At 39.8% G+C, this 14,305-nt stretch overlaps 2 protein-coding genes and 1 non-coding gene across 3 annotated transcripts in view; 2 read left to right on the top strand and 1 right to left on the bottom strand.

The window, feature by feature from the left end:
* The window catches only part of LOC126004001 (peroxisomal trans-2-enoyl-CoA reductase-like), a 39,790-nt gene extending 37,716 nt beyond the window's left edge, over positions 1–2,074 (top strand). Inside the window, exon 8 of the mRNA XM_049770378.1 lies at positions 1,408–2,074. Within this exon, the coding sequence (XP_049626335.1) occupies positions 1,408–1,493 (86 nt within the window). The 3' untranslated portion in view covers positions 1,494–2,074. The remainder of the gene's footprint in view (positions 1–1,407) is intronic.
* Positions 2,075–3,543: 1,469 nt separating this feature from the next.
* Positions 3,544–3,650, bottom strand: LOC125997249 (U6 spliceosomal RNA). Its single transcript, XR_007491651.1, has one exon. It is a non-coding gene; the product is annotated as a U6 spliceosomal RNA (small nuclear RNA).
* A 4,062-nt stretch (positions 3,651–7,712) lies between these two features.
* LOC126001469 (peroxisomal trans-2-enoyl-CoA reductase-like) overlaps positions 7,713–14,305 on the top strand; it is a 28,253-nt gene continuing 21,660 nt past the window's right edge. The window contains exon 1 of the mRNA XM_049768782.1: positions 7,713–7,842. Within this exon, the coding sequence (XP_049624739.1) occupies positions 7,713–7,842 (130 nt within the window). The remainder of the gene's footprint in view (positions 7,843–14,305) is intronic.

Genomic DNA, 14,305 nt, shown 5'->3' with positions numbered 1-14,305 from the left:
AAACCATTTAAGAGAGTAAAGCATTGTAAATAAATGATTAAAAATCCTGAATCCTGGGGCCAGAACGGTGGCTCAAGCAGTAGGGCATTTGCCTTGCACACACTAACCTAGGACTGAGTGTGGTTTGATCATCTCATATGGTCCCCCAAGCCAGGAGCTATTTCTGAGCACATAGCCAGGAGTATGCCCTGAGTGTCACCAGGTGTGGCCCCCCCCCCAAAAAAAAAAAAACCTTGAATCCTTTATTCTAAAACTCCTGATTATAAGGATTCAGGATTTATAAACATTTTTTACATGACTTTATTGCCTTAAAATGGGTTTTTCACTTAATTAAATGTGCCATTGAATATTGTGCTTTAATGGCATACAGTTCATGTCAGCCGCCTACCTCTTCAGCTCAGCCAGGATTTGTGGACTGAGCCACCCCCTCCAGCAGGCAGCAGAAGATGATTGGAGACTACTTGCTTTTGATTCAGTGTGCACTGAATCAAATAACCTATATGACTCAAGTATAAGCCGAGTTCGGAGTTTTTGGCACAAATTTTGTGCCAAAAAACTCGGCTTATACTTGAGTGTATACAATATGTTGTCGGTTATTTTATTTTATTTATTTATTTTTTTCCATATCTGGTGATGCTCAGGGATTATTCCTAGCTCTGCACATAAGATTCACTTCTGGCAGTGCTTGGGGATCCATATGGGATTCTGGAGATTGAAAAACTCAGATTATAGAGCAAGGCAAGTGCTCTGTTCTTTGTACTATCAACCCAACACTTGATTTGTAGATTTAAAAAGAGAAAATGTTGTTTCACCCTTTATGAGATGAGAAATCAAGAGAACATTTCTCAAAGCTAGTGTGTGACAGAACTGAGATTTCCACTAACAACTCTTATTTGTTACAACAATTTCTTTTTCTTGTTAAGAAAGGGGATAATCACAAGAGGGTTTATTAAAGTACTTTATTAAATACTGTGGTTATATAAGGCTGTTCATAATACAGTTGGGTTTTTTATTTGCTTAACTACAAAAATTGTTATGATTGAGTTTCAGTTATACAATGTAGAAAACCTTTCACCAGTGCACATCTTCCACAACCAATGTGCTCACTTTCCCTCCACCTTCCCTTTTGCCCTTCCCACTGCTATTTCCATTCTCCTCCTCACTTCCCTCTCTATGGTCTAGGTCTAACTCTGGGACAGGCATATTTTTTCTCTCTCTCTCTCTCTCATATCTCTCTCTCGCTCTCTCTCACTCTCTCTCTCACTCTCTCTCTCCCCCTCCCTCTCTCTCTCTCTCACACTCACACACACACACACACACACACACACACACACACACACACACACACACACGAGGTTTTAAAGCACAAACATGAAAAAGAGTGACTGGAGGTTTTCTTCTTTACAGATCATGACAACTGGCCTGCAGGACCAGGGGACCTTTCAGTAGTGAAAAGGATGAAGGAAGACTTTAAGCAGAAAGCCAAGCTCTAAGTCAAGGAAGCAAATATGTCACCATATGAGAATGCGTTGCATTTCTATACTTTTTAAGAGTTTATAATTTGTATGAAGAAATCACTCTCTGATTTTTAAGTATTATTGAATATGCCCGGGATAAATATGTTTCTGCAATCAAGTCCCAACTAATTCACTTGAGATTGAAAACAATTTGATAGAAGTGCAAATTTATTTGACTTAGTGGTCATACTATTTGTTTATAAGAAATATCTTTGTTTATTTTTCTGCCACACATGGCAATGCTTAGGCTCTCTGATCTGGAATTACTCCTGCAATATGTAAGGGTCTCCATAGGATGCTGGGGATGCAAGCCCAAGTCAGCCATATGCAAGAAAAATGCCTTATGCTCTGTGCTATCGCTCTGGCCCCTAAGAAAGATATTTGAAAAGTAAAGTAATTTAAATTAGTCATAGAGATAACTTGACCTCAGAGGGTTTTTAATATTTAATTGTAAAGGCAGCAAGAAATCTACATGCTCATGCTTCAACCCTGAATTATGCAATGATCTTACATTTTTATGCCCAATATTCTTGGATTAAAAAGCTTTTTAGTAATTATCTCTGTGTATCTCTGTTTTAATGATAAATAAAATGCCTTACTGCAAAGGAATAACTCTTATATCAAGTATTTTTATTTTACAGGGCTCTGTTTGTCTTGATTTTCTATCCAAAGCATTTTTTTCACTATTTCCTCACTTCAGTACACCAATACTTTGCATCAAATTTTAAGAAAAGGTCTTAACTCATCCTTCAGATGAACCTTCTATCAGTTATCCCTGCTTCTGAAATGCCATTCACAAATTCTGCCTAAGCCTTCTTTGCTCTAATTAAATTGTATCATTGCACTTATTCTTTTTTCACACACACATGCAGACATGTATGTGTGCATACAAGTGGACACACACGTTTTGTCCAGTCCTCAAGCCCACTAATTGTCTTTTGAGTCAAAATTACTATCTCCTTTTTGATTGATAATTCTTTTTTTTTTTTTTTGCCACACACATCCGGTGGTACTCAGGGGTTAATCCTGGTCCTGTACTCAGAAGCCTCTCCTGGCAGGCTCAGGGGACCATATGGGATGCTGGGAATTGAACCTAGGTCCATCCTAGGTAGGCCATGTGCAATGTAAATGCCCTAACACTGTGCTATCGCTCCAGACCCATGATCAATAATTCTTAAAGTAAAGCTTGGGTGATGGCCCAGAATTTTTCATTTTATCAAAGTTCTTGAACGAAATGTATGTGTCTTGTGCAGCTGACATTTGCTGAGAACCAGTCCCAGATATTGATCTGGGATAAAGACCTGAAGCAGGAGCACTGTGAGGATTATTAAAACAAGATAATTGTGTAGATGTACCAGTTTCTTTTCTTTTTTTGGAGGGGGGGGGTTCAGGTCACATTCAGCAGCACTTGGATTATGCCTGGCAGGCTAGGGGGACCATATGGGATGCCAGGATTCAAACCACTATCCTTCTGCATGTAAGGCAAACTCCTTACCTCCATGCTGTCGCTCCAGCCCCAGTTGTACCAGTTTCTTTACCCACTCATCAAATGTAATACTATAGAGCTGTTAAGGAAAAACGAAGTCATGAGATTTTCTTACATGTGGAAGAATATGGGGAGTATTATGCCGAGAGAAATAAGTCAGAGGGAGAGAGTTAGACATAGAATGATGACACTTATTTGTGGAATTAAAAAAAATAGGTGGTGTGACCCTATTGAAGCCATGCTTGCTGCCTCCATCACCCAGAATCACCATTTCCCAAATGGCATGCCTCATCACCGTCCCTCTACCGTCCCTCTACAATTCCTTGACGGGACACCAAACTGACCGCACTTCAGGTATGCCAATTGTGCTGATAATCACCAGGACATTTTTTGGAGCGAGAGTAGACACGTTCTTCCCCCCACCCTCCCCATCTTCCTTCTTCGGGGAAGGCCTGGGAGCTGTAACCACTCTCACAAACATCAAGTTCAAACCAGGCCTTCTTTTTTTTTTTTAATTTTAATTTTAATTAAAAAAAATTTTTAAATATGGAATGCTTCACGAATTTGCGTGTCATCCTTGCGCAGGGGCCATGCTAATCTTCTCTATATCATTCCAATTTTAGTATATGTGCTGCCGAAGCGAGCACTTAATTTTTATTTTGATCATTAATGGCTTACATATCTTTCACAGTAGTATTTTAGGTACATATTAACATTGAATCAGGGGAATACCCATCACCAAATTTGTCCTCCCCCATCCCAGTTCCCTTTCTGCAACCCATATACTCCACCATCAACCCCTGGGCTTCTAGAGTAGGTGGTCCCCTCTTTGTCTAGTTTACTATTAGTGATCATATTTCTGTTTGGTCCTGGTACCCTCCCTTGTTTTCCCCTCTATTTAAGAGGTGGAGCTAGATAAATCAAGTTATGTGGGTTTGGTTGAAGGAAAGAAAAGCAATAGAATGGGGTACAAAATAAGAAAAATAAATAAATAAATAAAAGAAGTCAAATAAGCTGAAAATAGGCGGAGTTCTTCTAGAGGTTTTCAACCTCAGTTTGAGAGAGGATGTGAAAAAGTTAATTGAAACAACACAACAATACAGAAAGAAATATCAAATTGAATATCCAGTGAGCACTACAGTAATAAAAACAAGCACCACACAATAGTCTCGGTTCTGAAATCAAATCATGGTGGAGTGCAAAAAGAAAGAGAAAGGTAAGATAAGATAAAATAAAATAAAATTGGAGACATCAACTTCAATATCTACACCAAAATAAAGACATCAAAAAATCGATCAATCAATCAATAAATATGTGGAAAAATGATTATTTTGTGCTTTTTTTTCTTTTTCCCCCTGCTTAGGCACAGTAACTATTGGGGATATTATAGAGGGAATTCCCTTGGCCTAGGAGATATAGGGTTTCTCCACCCCTGAAGTATACTGTCATGAGGTTAACTATAGACTCCTTGCATGATCATTTACTCTCCCGTCGGTGCTTTTGTGGTGTATGGAAGACTTCTTCTTCGTCTTGGATGGTAAAATCAGATCTCTGTATCTAGAGATCTTGGTGACTGTGCAGCTCAAGGAATGGAGCTTATGATGAAGTCTTTCTTTTAAAGACTTTGAAGTCTTTCTAGCAGTTCTGCTTCTTCAGTGTCGTTTTAATCCATCTTCTGTAGTTGGTGGTCCTTGTCATTATGCTGCTCCTAGGATGGAGCCTATGATAGAGTCTTTCGTTATGCTTCCGAAGACCTGTTCTGTTGCAGTTGTCTCAGTTAGACCTCTGGACTTGGAGATCTTGTTTGTTGAACAGATTGTAGACCAAAAGCTAGGTTAGAGCTTTTTGTTGCTGTTGTTGTTGTTATTGGTCCCAGGATGCATACTGTCCAGTTGTAGCAGCCAGTCATCTGTATATAGCAATCTTGGCTTTTGCACAGATCAAAGGGTGACATGTTTTTTTTATTTTGTTTTATTGTTGGCTGATGAGGAAGGACAACTTGCTATTAGATCAAGTTGTTCCCATTTCCTTGTAGTCAGATTATCAATTTAGAACTGGCACATGTTGGCTTCAGAGCAGCATTATGAATGCCCTGGAGGGGATTTGGTTCCTGGAGCTGTTGTGGAGAACTCTGTCATTTCTATGTCTGGGATCCAGGAGTCAAGGCTGGACGGTTGGTATCTAGTTCCCTAAAGTCTAAGTTGGTTCCCCATGACATACGTTCAGGATGGGAGATGTCCCTGTGTTGTAAAAATGTATGAGTTCTTATTCCTAGTAGATAAGAGCTGGTTTTTACATGTAAAATTTCCCCTTTGTTTAATATATTTTTGCAGGAAGAAGTGGTGCTACGTTATATTGCTGGTGGATTTAGGGGTGTAGAGAGAAGAAAACAGACACATGACAAAAACTAAAAATATATATGCTCACACATATCTAAAGAAAAAAGTTTCTTTTTAAAAAAAAAAGATTAAATAAAAGACGTAATTAAAGGGGCTGGGAGAGATAGCATGGAGACAAGGCATCTGTCCTTCCTGCAGAAAGACAGTGGCTCAAATCCCAGCATCCCATATGGTCCCCCATACCCACCAGGGGCGATCTCCGAGCATAGAGCCAGGAGCACCCTCTGAGTGCCACCAGGAGTGACCCAAAAGAAGCGAAAACAAATCAAATCAAAAACAAAAACTAAAACAAAACAAAACAAAACAAAACAAAAAAATGAACAAGAATAAAAAAAGGAGAAGAAAAAAAAACAAAGAAAAAGGGAGAAAGTGATACAGGAGATTACATTTGGGGAGAAACAGGATAAGAGGTAGTGTTATACTTATGATGAAAGTATAGGCTTCCCCATTGTCTTTTGAGATTTCCTTGTGAGGTGTGCGGTCCAGGCAGGGAGGTCTTGGGTAGAGTTCTTGCAGTGGGGGTCCTTTGAAGCTAGTTCCAGTATCAAGCCACCAAGCCACCGTCCACATTAGGGAGAGGTGATTAGGAGGGCCACACTGCACAAGTCAGTCAAAGTGTTCATTGTATTTTTTTGCCGGGAACGAGGTGAGAGTTTGAGTGGGTGTCTCTTCACTTGGGGTAGTGGGTACTGGTTCGTTGGGGTAGGAGGTCGGTCTTGATGCCTAATGGATTAAGAACTGAGGGTGAAGAGTTACAATGTGGTGGGGAATTCGGGGGTGGGATTGAGGGGTGAAGGGATAGTTGGATTTCTGGAGGAGGGAGAGGGAATAGTGTTTGGGAGGGGTTATATAGGGTATAGGTATGGGTTGTTCAAACTGGGCCTTCTTACAGGAGACCTTGCAGCCTCTAAAAATTTTATATTGTAACTTTTAATTACAAACCATGAGGAGGCCAGAGCTGAGAATGGCCTTTTTTTTTTTTCAAGTAAACTTCAATGGATGACAGCTAACCACCCCTTAAATCTCTAGACTGCTGATATTTATTTTTGCTGAAGACATGGACAAGACATTCTTGCTTGAGGAACATAGATCATTATCTAGACATTGATTTAGAACTGTGTGCCTGCCTGAAGCAAGGTTAGAGGGTTCAATCCCAGGTACCCCATGTGGTAACCTGAGCACTGCATGAAGTGATCTTTCAGCTTAAAAACAAGCAGTGGGTGTTGCCCAAATAACTCCCCCCCCACCATTCACACACACACACACACACACACACACACACACACACACACACACACACACACACACACACGAATGAGAAAGCAGAACTGTCTATCTACTTTTCATCCAACTCTTTATGCAGGAAGCATGCACCCATCAAGAAAATATCCTCTTTTGAGTTAATTATTGTATAGATTAAATCTGGCCGTGGCTTCTCTTCCCCTCTTTTATGAATAGAGGGGGCAGAGGAAGACCTGAGGGGGATCTGGGGATTGAGTTTATTTTATTTTTATTTATTTATTTTTGGTTTGGGGGCCACACCCAGTGATGCTCAGGGGTTCCTCCTGGCTATGCGCTCAGAAATCACTCCTGGTTTGGGGGACCATATATGACACCGAGGATCCAGCCCAGGTTCATCCTGGCTCAGCTGTGTTCAAAACAAAAGCCCTGCCGCTGTGCCCTCGTTCCTTTTATTGGTTGAGTTTATATTTTTTCTGTGAACATTTCTGCACCCTCATTCCTTCTGCGATAAGTGAAAGTTCTGGTAGCCCCATTTCTGCTTTTCTTCTCCCACAACAAACCTGACTTTTTTTTTTTTTTTTTTTTTTTGGTTTTTGGTTTTTGGGTCACACCCAGCAGTGCTCAGGGGTTACTCCTGGCTCTATGCTCAGAAATCGCTCCTGGCAGACACGGGGGACCATATGGGACGCCGGGATTCGAACCATGGACCTTCTGCATGAAAGGCCTTACCTCCATGCTATCTCTCCAGCCTCACAAACCTGACTTTTTCCTTTCCAGCCAGCTGCACACAGTAAGTAGCTGAGCATCGCCCCAGGTCGGGGCGGGCAGGAAGATTATTCCCGGAGGCACTAGAGATTTCATTTTTATTTCCTTTTCGTGACATGGCGTGATTCTTGCCTTAGATGACCCAGAGCTGCCTCTGCTGTGGGGTGGAGACATTGGAGTTGGTGAGTTAGGTGTAAGTGAGGCTGAGCAAGGGGCGTGTCTGCTGACCTGACTAACCCTTCACTATGAACACCTGCAGGAGCTCAGGAACATCCAGTCCTGCATTCCTGGAAGTAAGACTGCATGGCGATGGACTCTTTGGTTCATTTGAAGAGCTGCCTGGCAGCTGGCTTGCTGCAGAACAAAGTGGCCCTCGTCACCGGCGGGGGCACGGGCATCGGGAAGGCCATCGCGACCGAGCTCCTACATCTGGGTGCGTTAGCAGGCTCCAGAGGGGTGACAGGGAACCCAGGGCAAGGGTTTAACAGAGACACAGGCTAGAGTGACCTGGGGCTTGAGAGCCAGTAGTCAAAAATGCATGAATTGCAAAGCCGAGGAGAAGTGGCCTAAGTAAAAAGAAGAAAAGAAAAAGGAGATTTTCTCCTAAGAACTTGTGGATAGGGCTTCTTTTTTCCTTAGAAGCATGCTATGGAATTTATGTTGCGAATGTTAATTTCAAATAAATGATTTTCCGTATTGTTTAAAAGGAGTGAATGGAAGGCCAGAGATATTACAATGGGTAAAGTGGCTTGCTTTGCAGGTGTCTGACCCTGCTTGTATCTCCAGCATACCGAATGGTCCCCTGAGTCTGCCAGAGGTGATTGCTGAGTGCAACACCAGGAGTAAGTCCTAAATAATGCTGAGTGTTGGCTCCCCCCAAAAACCCCCCTTCAAGCCATAGTGAATGGAAGTTTTTTTTGTATAATCTACAGGTTTTTAACAAATAATAGAAATTTTTCTTGTAATCTTTCATCTCATAAGCACAGCAAGAATATTACATCCCACTCTCACTGTGAATGGTTTCTTAACGTAGGTGAAGAGATTACCTTGTAATCATAAAAAGTATAACCACAGGGACAAAATTTATTTTCTGTAGAAATGTGTAAATTATGTTTTTTCAACTTCTGGTCAGCAGAAATTGTTTGCTGCTTAATATGTGTTAAGTCTGTATTATGTAGTTTATTTACTAATACTCTACAAATAATGTTTTATTTTTTGACCTTTGCAGCTTGTTAAATATCTGTCCTCTTTTCACCAGGTGTACAAAAAGAAAAAAAAAAGGCTTTGATGTGAATTATTGTTGAGTTAAAAAGCAATATATAGGGTCAGAAAGAAGTACAATGGGTAAGACATTTGCTTTGCAACAGTGGATATGGCTTGACCCCTGGCATGCTATAAGCTGCCTGAACACTTGTCAGAAATGATTCCTGAGTACAGGACTGAAAGTAAGTCCTGAGTATTGCAGGGGATGGCACAACACTCCTCCTTCTAAAATATCAAGCAATATAAATAAAATTTGAGGTCCATGAAGAAAAATATTTTCAATATAAAAGAAATTTATTCTGTTCAAGACTCAGAAATAGATAAATCTAATAGTCTTGAGAGCAGGTTAGGCTAATGATTTGAACTAAACATTCTAACCAGGATCTACTTATGACAAAATAATCAATTTTATTATTAATAAAACATAAAGTAAACATAACAAGATAGCACTGCTTTTCTAATAAAATTGCAGGTATCGGGGCAAATTAGGACCAGAGAGATTGGACAGGGTAAGTATTTACTTTGCAAGCTATGACTTAGATTTCAGCATTGCATATGGCCCTTGATAAAGGCATCCTCCTGAGCATAGAGCCAATAATAGCCCCTGAGCACCATCGGGTTTGGCCCAAATACCTCTTTCTTACAGTTACCCTTCCCCCATCCTGCCAAAAATAATAGTTTATTTCTTATAATTATTTTATTAAAGAACTTTGATTTAAATATTTTAATAGTTGGGTTTTTGATATATAATGTGTTAGCACCAATCCCATTACTAGTATTAACTTCTTCCTTCCATTGTGTGCCCAAATTCCCTTCTGCACATCTCCCACCACTCCCTCCACTTGCCTCAGCCTACAGCTTTAACAAGATTAGTTTAAAGTTTGGTAGCTGTAGTTTGGATTTCATGTTCTCAGTGTTGTTGACTTAGTTTGAGTATATAGCTATACCACTCCCCATATTGCTGATATATCTGAGATCCTTAGCCACTGTGACTTCCTTTTCTCACCTTCTTTCTCCTTTGACTTTTTTTCATTCTTATCTTTTTCCTTTCTACTCTGAGGTGAAGGAAGATATTGTTACCTCCTTTTTCTACATTACAATTCCTCATCCAGCTATTTTATATACCACAGATAAGTTAGCTTATCCTGTTTGTTTCTAGCTTGCTTCACTTAAATCCTGTTCCGATTCCATTCAGGTGCAGCAAATTGCATGATTTCACTGTTCCTTGCAGCTGCATAGTATTCCATTGTTTATATTCAATACATCTTCATGAATCATTCATTTGCCATTGGACACCAAGGCTGATCCCATATTTTAACCATTGTACTAAGTGCTGCAATGAATATGTGTATATGTCTTTTTTAACGATAATTTTTATTGAGACCATTGTGAATTACAAGTCTTTCACAGTTGTATTTCAGGCATTTAGTGACAGTGAATGTGTGTTGCCCCCATTTGTTGGGTCCCGTTTACTCATTTGTTGGTTGTTTGTGTATCCGCAAAGAGCTCCCAAAATGGGAAATTGATTCCCATCCCCTTGTCCCCTTTTTGGGGGAAGATCTTCGTAATATTTATCCTCAGCAAATAATCCACAAAGACAGGAGGGTTAAGGGGTAAAAGGTTGGGCAAAGAGAGTCCTTTGACAGCCTGCTGTTAGCTCCAAAACACACCTGGAGCCAGCCAGCCAAGTCTGGCAAAAGACCCTGAACACCTCTCTCCCAAACTATTCGGCTCTCAATAGCGCCCCCACCTGGAAGGTCAAGGTGGGACAACACGCAAAGAATAATCTTATGGAAATATTTTCATATACAACAAATGTGTATATGTCCTTTTGTATCTTGTGGGATGATACCCAAAGTGGAATTTCCGGGTCTTATGGTAGCTCACTTCTTAGGGTGCTGAGAATTCTTACTGTTTTCTACAGGTATTGAACTAGACAACATCCCACCAGCAGTGGGTGGGAGTTCTTTTTTCACTGCATTCCTGCCAACACAGATTGTCTTTGTATTTTTTGATATTGGCCATTTTCACTGGTGTGAGATGACATCTCATTGTCATCTTAATTTGGATTTGCCTTTTTTTTTTTTGCCTATTAAGTGATAATGAACAATTTTGCATGTACCTACTGACAATTGATTGTCTTCTTCTGAGAAGTGCCATTTATTTCTTCTCTCCATTTTTGTTTGGATAAGATTTTAGAATATTTTTTCTTTTTGTTGTTGATCTGTGTGAATACTTTATATATCCTAGATGTCAACACTTTATCACTTTATCTGATATATTAAATATAATTTTTTTCCATTCATTTGCTTTCCTTTAGTTTTAGTTTGTGTTTCTTTTACCAAGTAGAAACTCTAATTTGGTGCAGTCACATTGGTTTATTTTTTATTATGTTGCCTTTGCCAATATCATCCTATTATTGATGTCATTGATCCCCTTGAGATCCAAATCTTGGAGTATTCTGCCTGTGTTTTCCTCAATGTACTTTATAGTTTCTGGTCAGATAGGAAGGTCTTTGAGTAGTTAGTATTGACATTTGTCTAGGTATGAGATATAGGTTCAGCTCTAATTTATTATTTTTACACATGGTTATCCAATTTTCCCAGCACCTTGATAAAAAGTTTATTTTTACTAATTTCATATTATCATCTCCTTTGTGAAAATAAATATGGAGATAACACTTAATTGTTGAAGTGATAATAAAAATCATTAGGAGCTTTCTGTATGGTGTTCACTTGGAATCCCTCTTCTTCCAACAGTATATGTAAATAAATAAATGAGTACAAGGTAGTCTCTAAGGATGGATGGTGGACTATGCATTCTGCTTAGTGAATACTTATTTAGCAGTGTTCTGGTTATATGTGGTTAAACAAACTGCCCCAAGACACAATGACTTAAACTTTTTTCCTATGGGTCACACCAGGGGCGCTCAGGGTCATTCCTGGTTCTATACTCACAAATTGCTCCTGGCAAGCTCGGGGGACCATATAGGACGCTGGGATTTGAACCACTGTCCTTCTGCATGCAAGGCAAACACCCTATCTCCATGCTATCTCTCTGGCCCCACAATGACTTAAACTTTGACTCTTCAGAGTTCTTGTGGGTGATAGTCTCTGAGGCTCAGAGCTTCCTGAGACAGGCTAGTGGCTTCACATGTCAATTTCCAAGCCATGGTGGGGTATTGTCCATCTGTACCACCGGCCAGGAACAGAACTTAACTGTTGGATGCACACCCCGATGGTGACCAGGACAGACTATGTCTGATATAACTATTATCATAATCTACAGTAATAATTCTTATGCAGCTACTATTTCATTTACAGTTACCAACTTGCTTATATAAATTAAGGCAGTCTTTATTCTCTTCTCAAATGAAAACCATGTGGAGTGCATATTCTGGCTGGCTACTAATCCAGTCTAGAAATCAATCCCACATCATCCTCACTGTGTCTCCCCAGTTAGTTCCCTAAATATATCAAAGGCTGGGAAAACTGGGTAACTGTGTAAAAATATTAGAGCTGAATCTATAATCGCATACACTACTAGATAAAGGTCAATTCTAAGTACTCAAAAACCTTGAGCTCTGACCAGAAACTATAAAGTACATTGAGGAAAACATAGGCAGAATATTCCAAGATTTGGATCTCAAGGGGATTTTTTTTATAACAGTAAAACCTCTGAGCAAGACTTGACAAATGTCTGGATTGTCTCCTTATAATGCTTTACTCTGCTGAGTAATAATCTCTGAGGCCTTTCATGTAGCTCCTGCTAATTAGCAGAAGAAGCTGGAGTCATCCGACAGCATCTAAGCTCATATTTCTGTTGCCTGTATGGGTTGGAGTCTCTCCACATGGTCTCTTTGTGTGAGTAGCTTGGGATGCACAATGCCAAGGTGGTCTCTGGGTAAGTGGGATTTTTCTATATCTTGGTGCAGGGGGAGTAAACAACTAGCTGTGCTGGGCCTGGGGAACCATACACAGTGATAGGGCTGAAAAGGACTTAACTATGTGCAGAGCAAGCACTTTGCCATCTCTCTGGCCCTCTTTTACTTCTATTTTTTTGGTTTATTTTTGGATTTTGGGCTAAACTCAGAGATATCCAGAATTTTCTCCTGATTCTGTGCTCATAAATTACTCCTGGCAGGCTCAGGATGGCAGGATGGCAGGTACAGAACCCAGGTCTGCTACATACAAGACAAACACCCTATCTGTTGTGCTATCATCTGGGCCCCATCTTTTATTACTATTTTTAAGAAAAGTTTTATTGAGACCATTGTGAATTACAAGTCTTTGATGTATTTCAGGCATATAGTGACAGTGATTTAGGGCCATTCCCACCACCAGTGTTGACCTCCCTCCACCAGAGTTTCCAGAATGCATCTCATACCTCTAACCTTAGCCCCCTGTTCTACTAGTGTAACAGGTCCATTTTGTGTTTAGTTTGTTATAATTTGGGTCTCTTGATTCTATTGTTGTTGACTTTGGCTAGGGTATTTAGTTCTGACCATTTTTTCCCCACCCAATGCACCTGAGGCCACTTGGTTCCTGGGCCCTATCCACTTTTTTCTTTTTCCTTTTCTTTTCTCAGTTTCTAGAAAAACATAAACTATGAGGTAAAACAAAATGATTCATGTTCCAAGGTTCTATGAAAAAAAAAAAAAGGTGGGAACCCCTGTCTAGAAGATATAAATAAAATTTTAAAAAAAGGAGAAGCAGACGTGACTTTTTTTTTCCCCCCGCATAGGTGCAGTAGACATTGGGGGAAATTAGGAAAGAAACAGGGTGTCTCTAATCATGAAGCATACTGTCATAAGACTGACTACAGGCTTCGGGCATGTTAATTGTCTAACCCCAAGGTCTTTCTTTATGGTCCCAAAAAAGTTCTACTTAGTCACGGTTGTCACAGTCAGTCTTCTATAATTAGAGATCTTGGTTTTTGCACAGATCCTAGGTTGAAGCAGGGGTGAGATTTCATCTCACCATTATGTGGCGAGGTAGGGAAACCTGCCCTTAGAGCAAGTTGTTGCTGTTTCTTTCTCATCAGGGTGTTATATGAACCTACCCTGGAACAAGTTGGTGCCAGGGTGGGCCACCCCTGGAAGGACTTTGATTCCTGGTTCTGGTACAGAAAATTGTGCCAGTTCTAAGGTTGGGATTCAAGGTTCAAGGTTGGAAGGTCGTTATCTGATTAATTGAGGTCTAAGTCAATATTACTACTTTTTTTTAAACATGGACTGGTTTCATCAAAATGTTGAATGGCTTTCCATGAGGATTTTTTTTTAAATAGGCCTTAATTTTAAATATAGATTTAAGACAAATTGTGCATGACAGATTGTGTCTGTCTATGTGAGTATGTTTATATCTATTTCTTGCCTGGATTGGCCTGCTAGTCACATGGGTATATTTTTTAACTGAAGATCTACCTGTATAACTTGTAATGATATTCATATTCCATGGTAATTGAGAATCAAACAATGCTACTAGGAAGCTGAAATGATCTAATTTAGCTAAGATTACTGATATTAGTAAATATTAGAACTGAGCAAATCAAGTCCTGACTACTTCCATTTTACCTTGTCTACCTACTAATCACACTTTTGTTATACTTTTTTTTTATAAATACCACTATACAAT

The sequence above is a fragment of the Suncus etruscus genome, chromosome 1 (genome assembly GCF_024139225.1).
Source record: "Suncus etruscus isolate mSunEtr1 chromosome 1, mSunEtr1.pri.cur, whole genome shotgun sequence".
Taxonomy (NCBI): domain Eukaryota; kingdom Metazoa; phylum Chordata; class Mammalia; order Eulipotyphla; family Soricidae; genus Suncus; species Suncus etruscus.
Note: the sequence above shows the minus strand (reverse complement) of the source record. Positions and strands in the feature narration are given on the sequence as shown.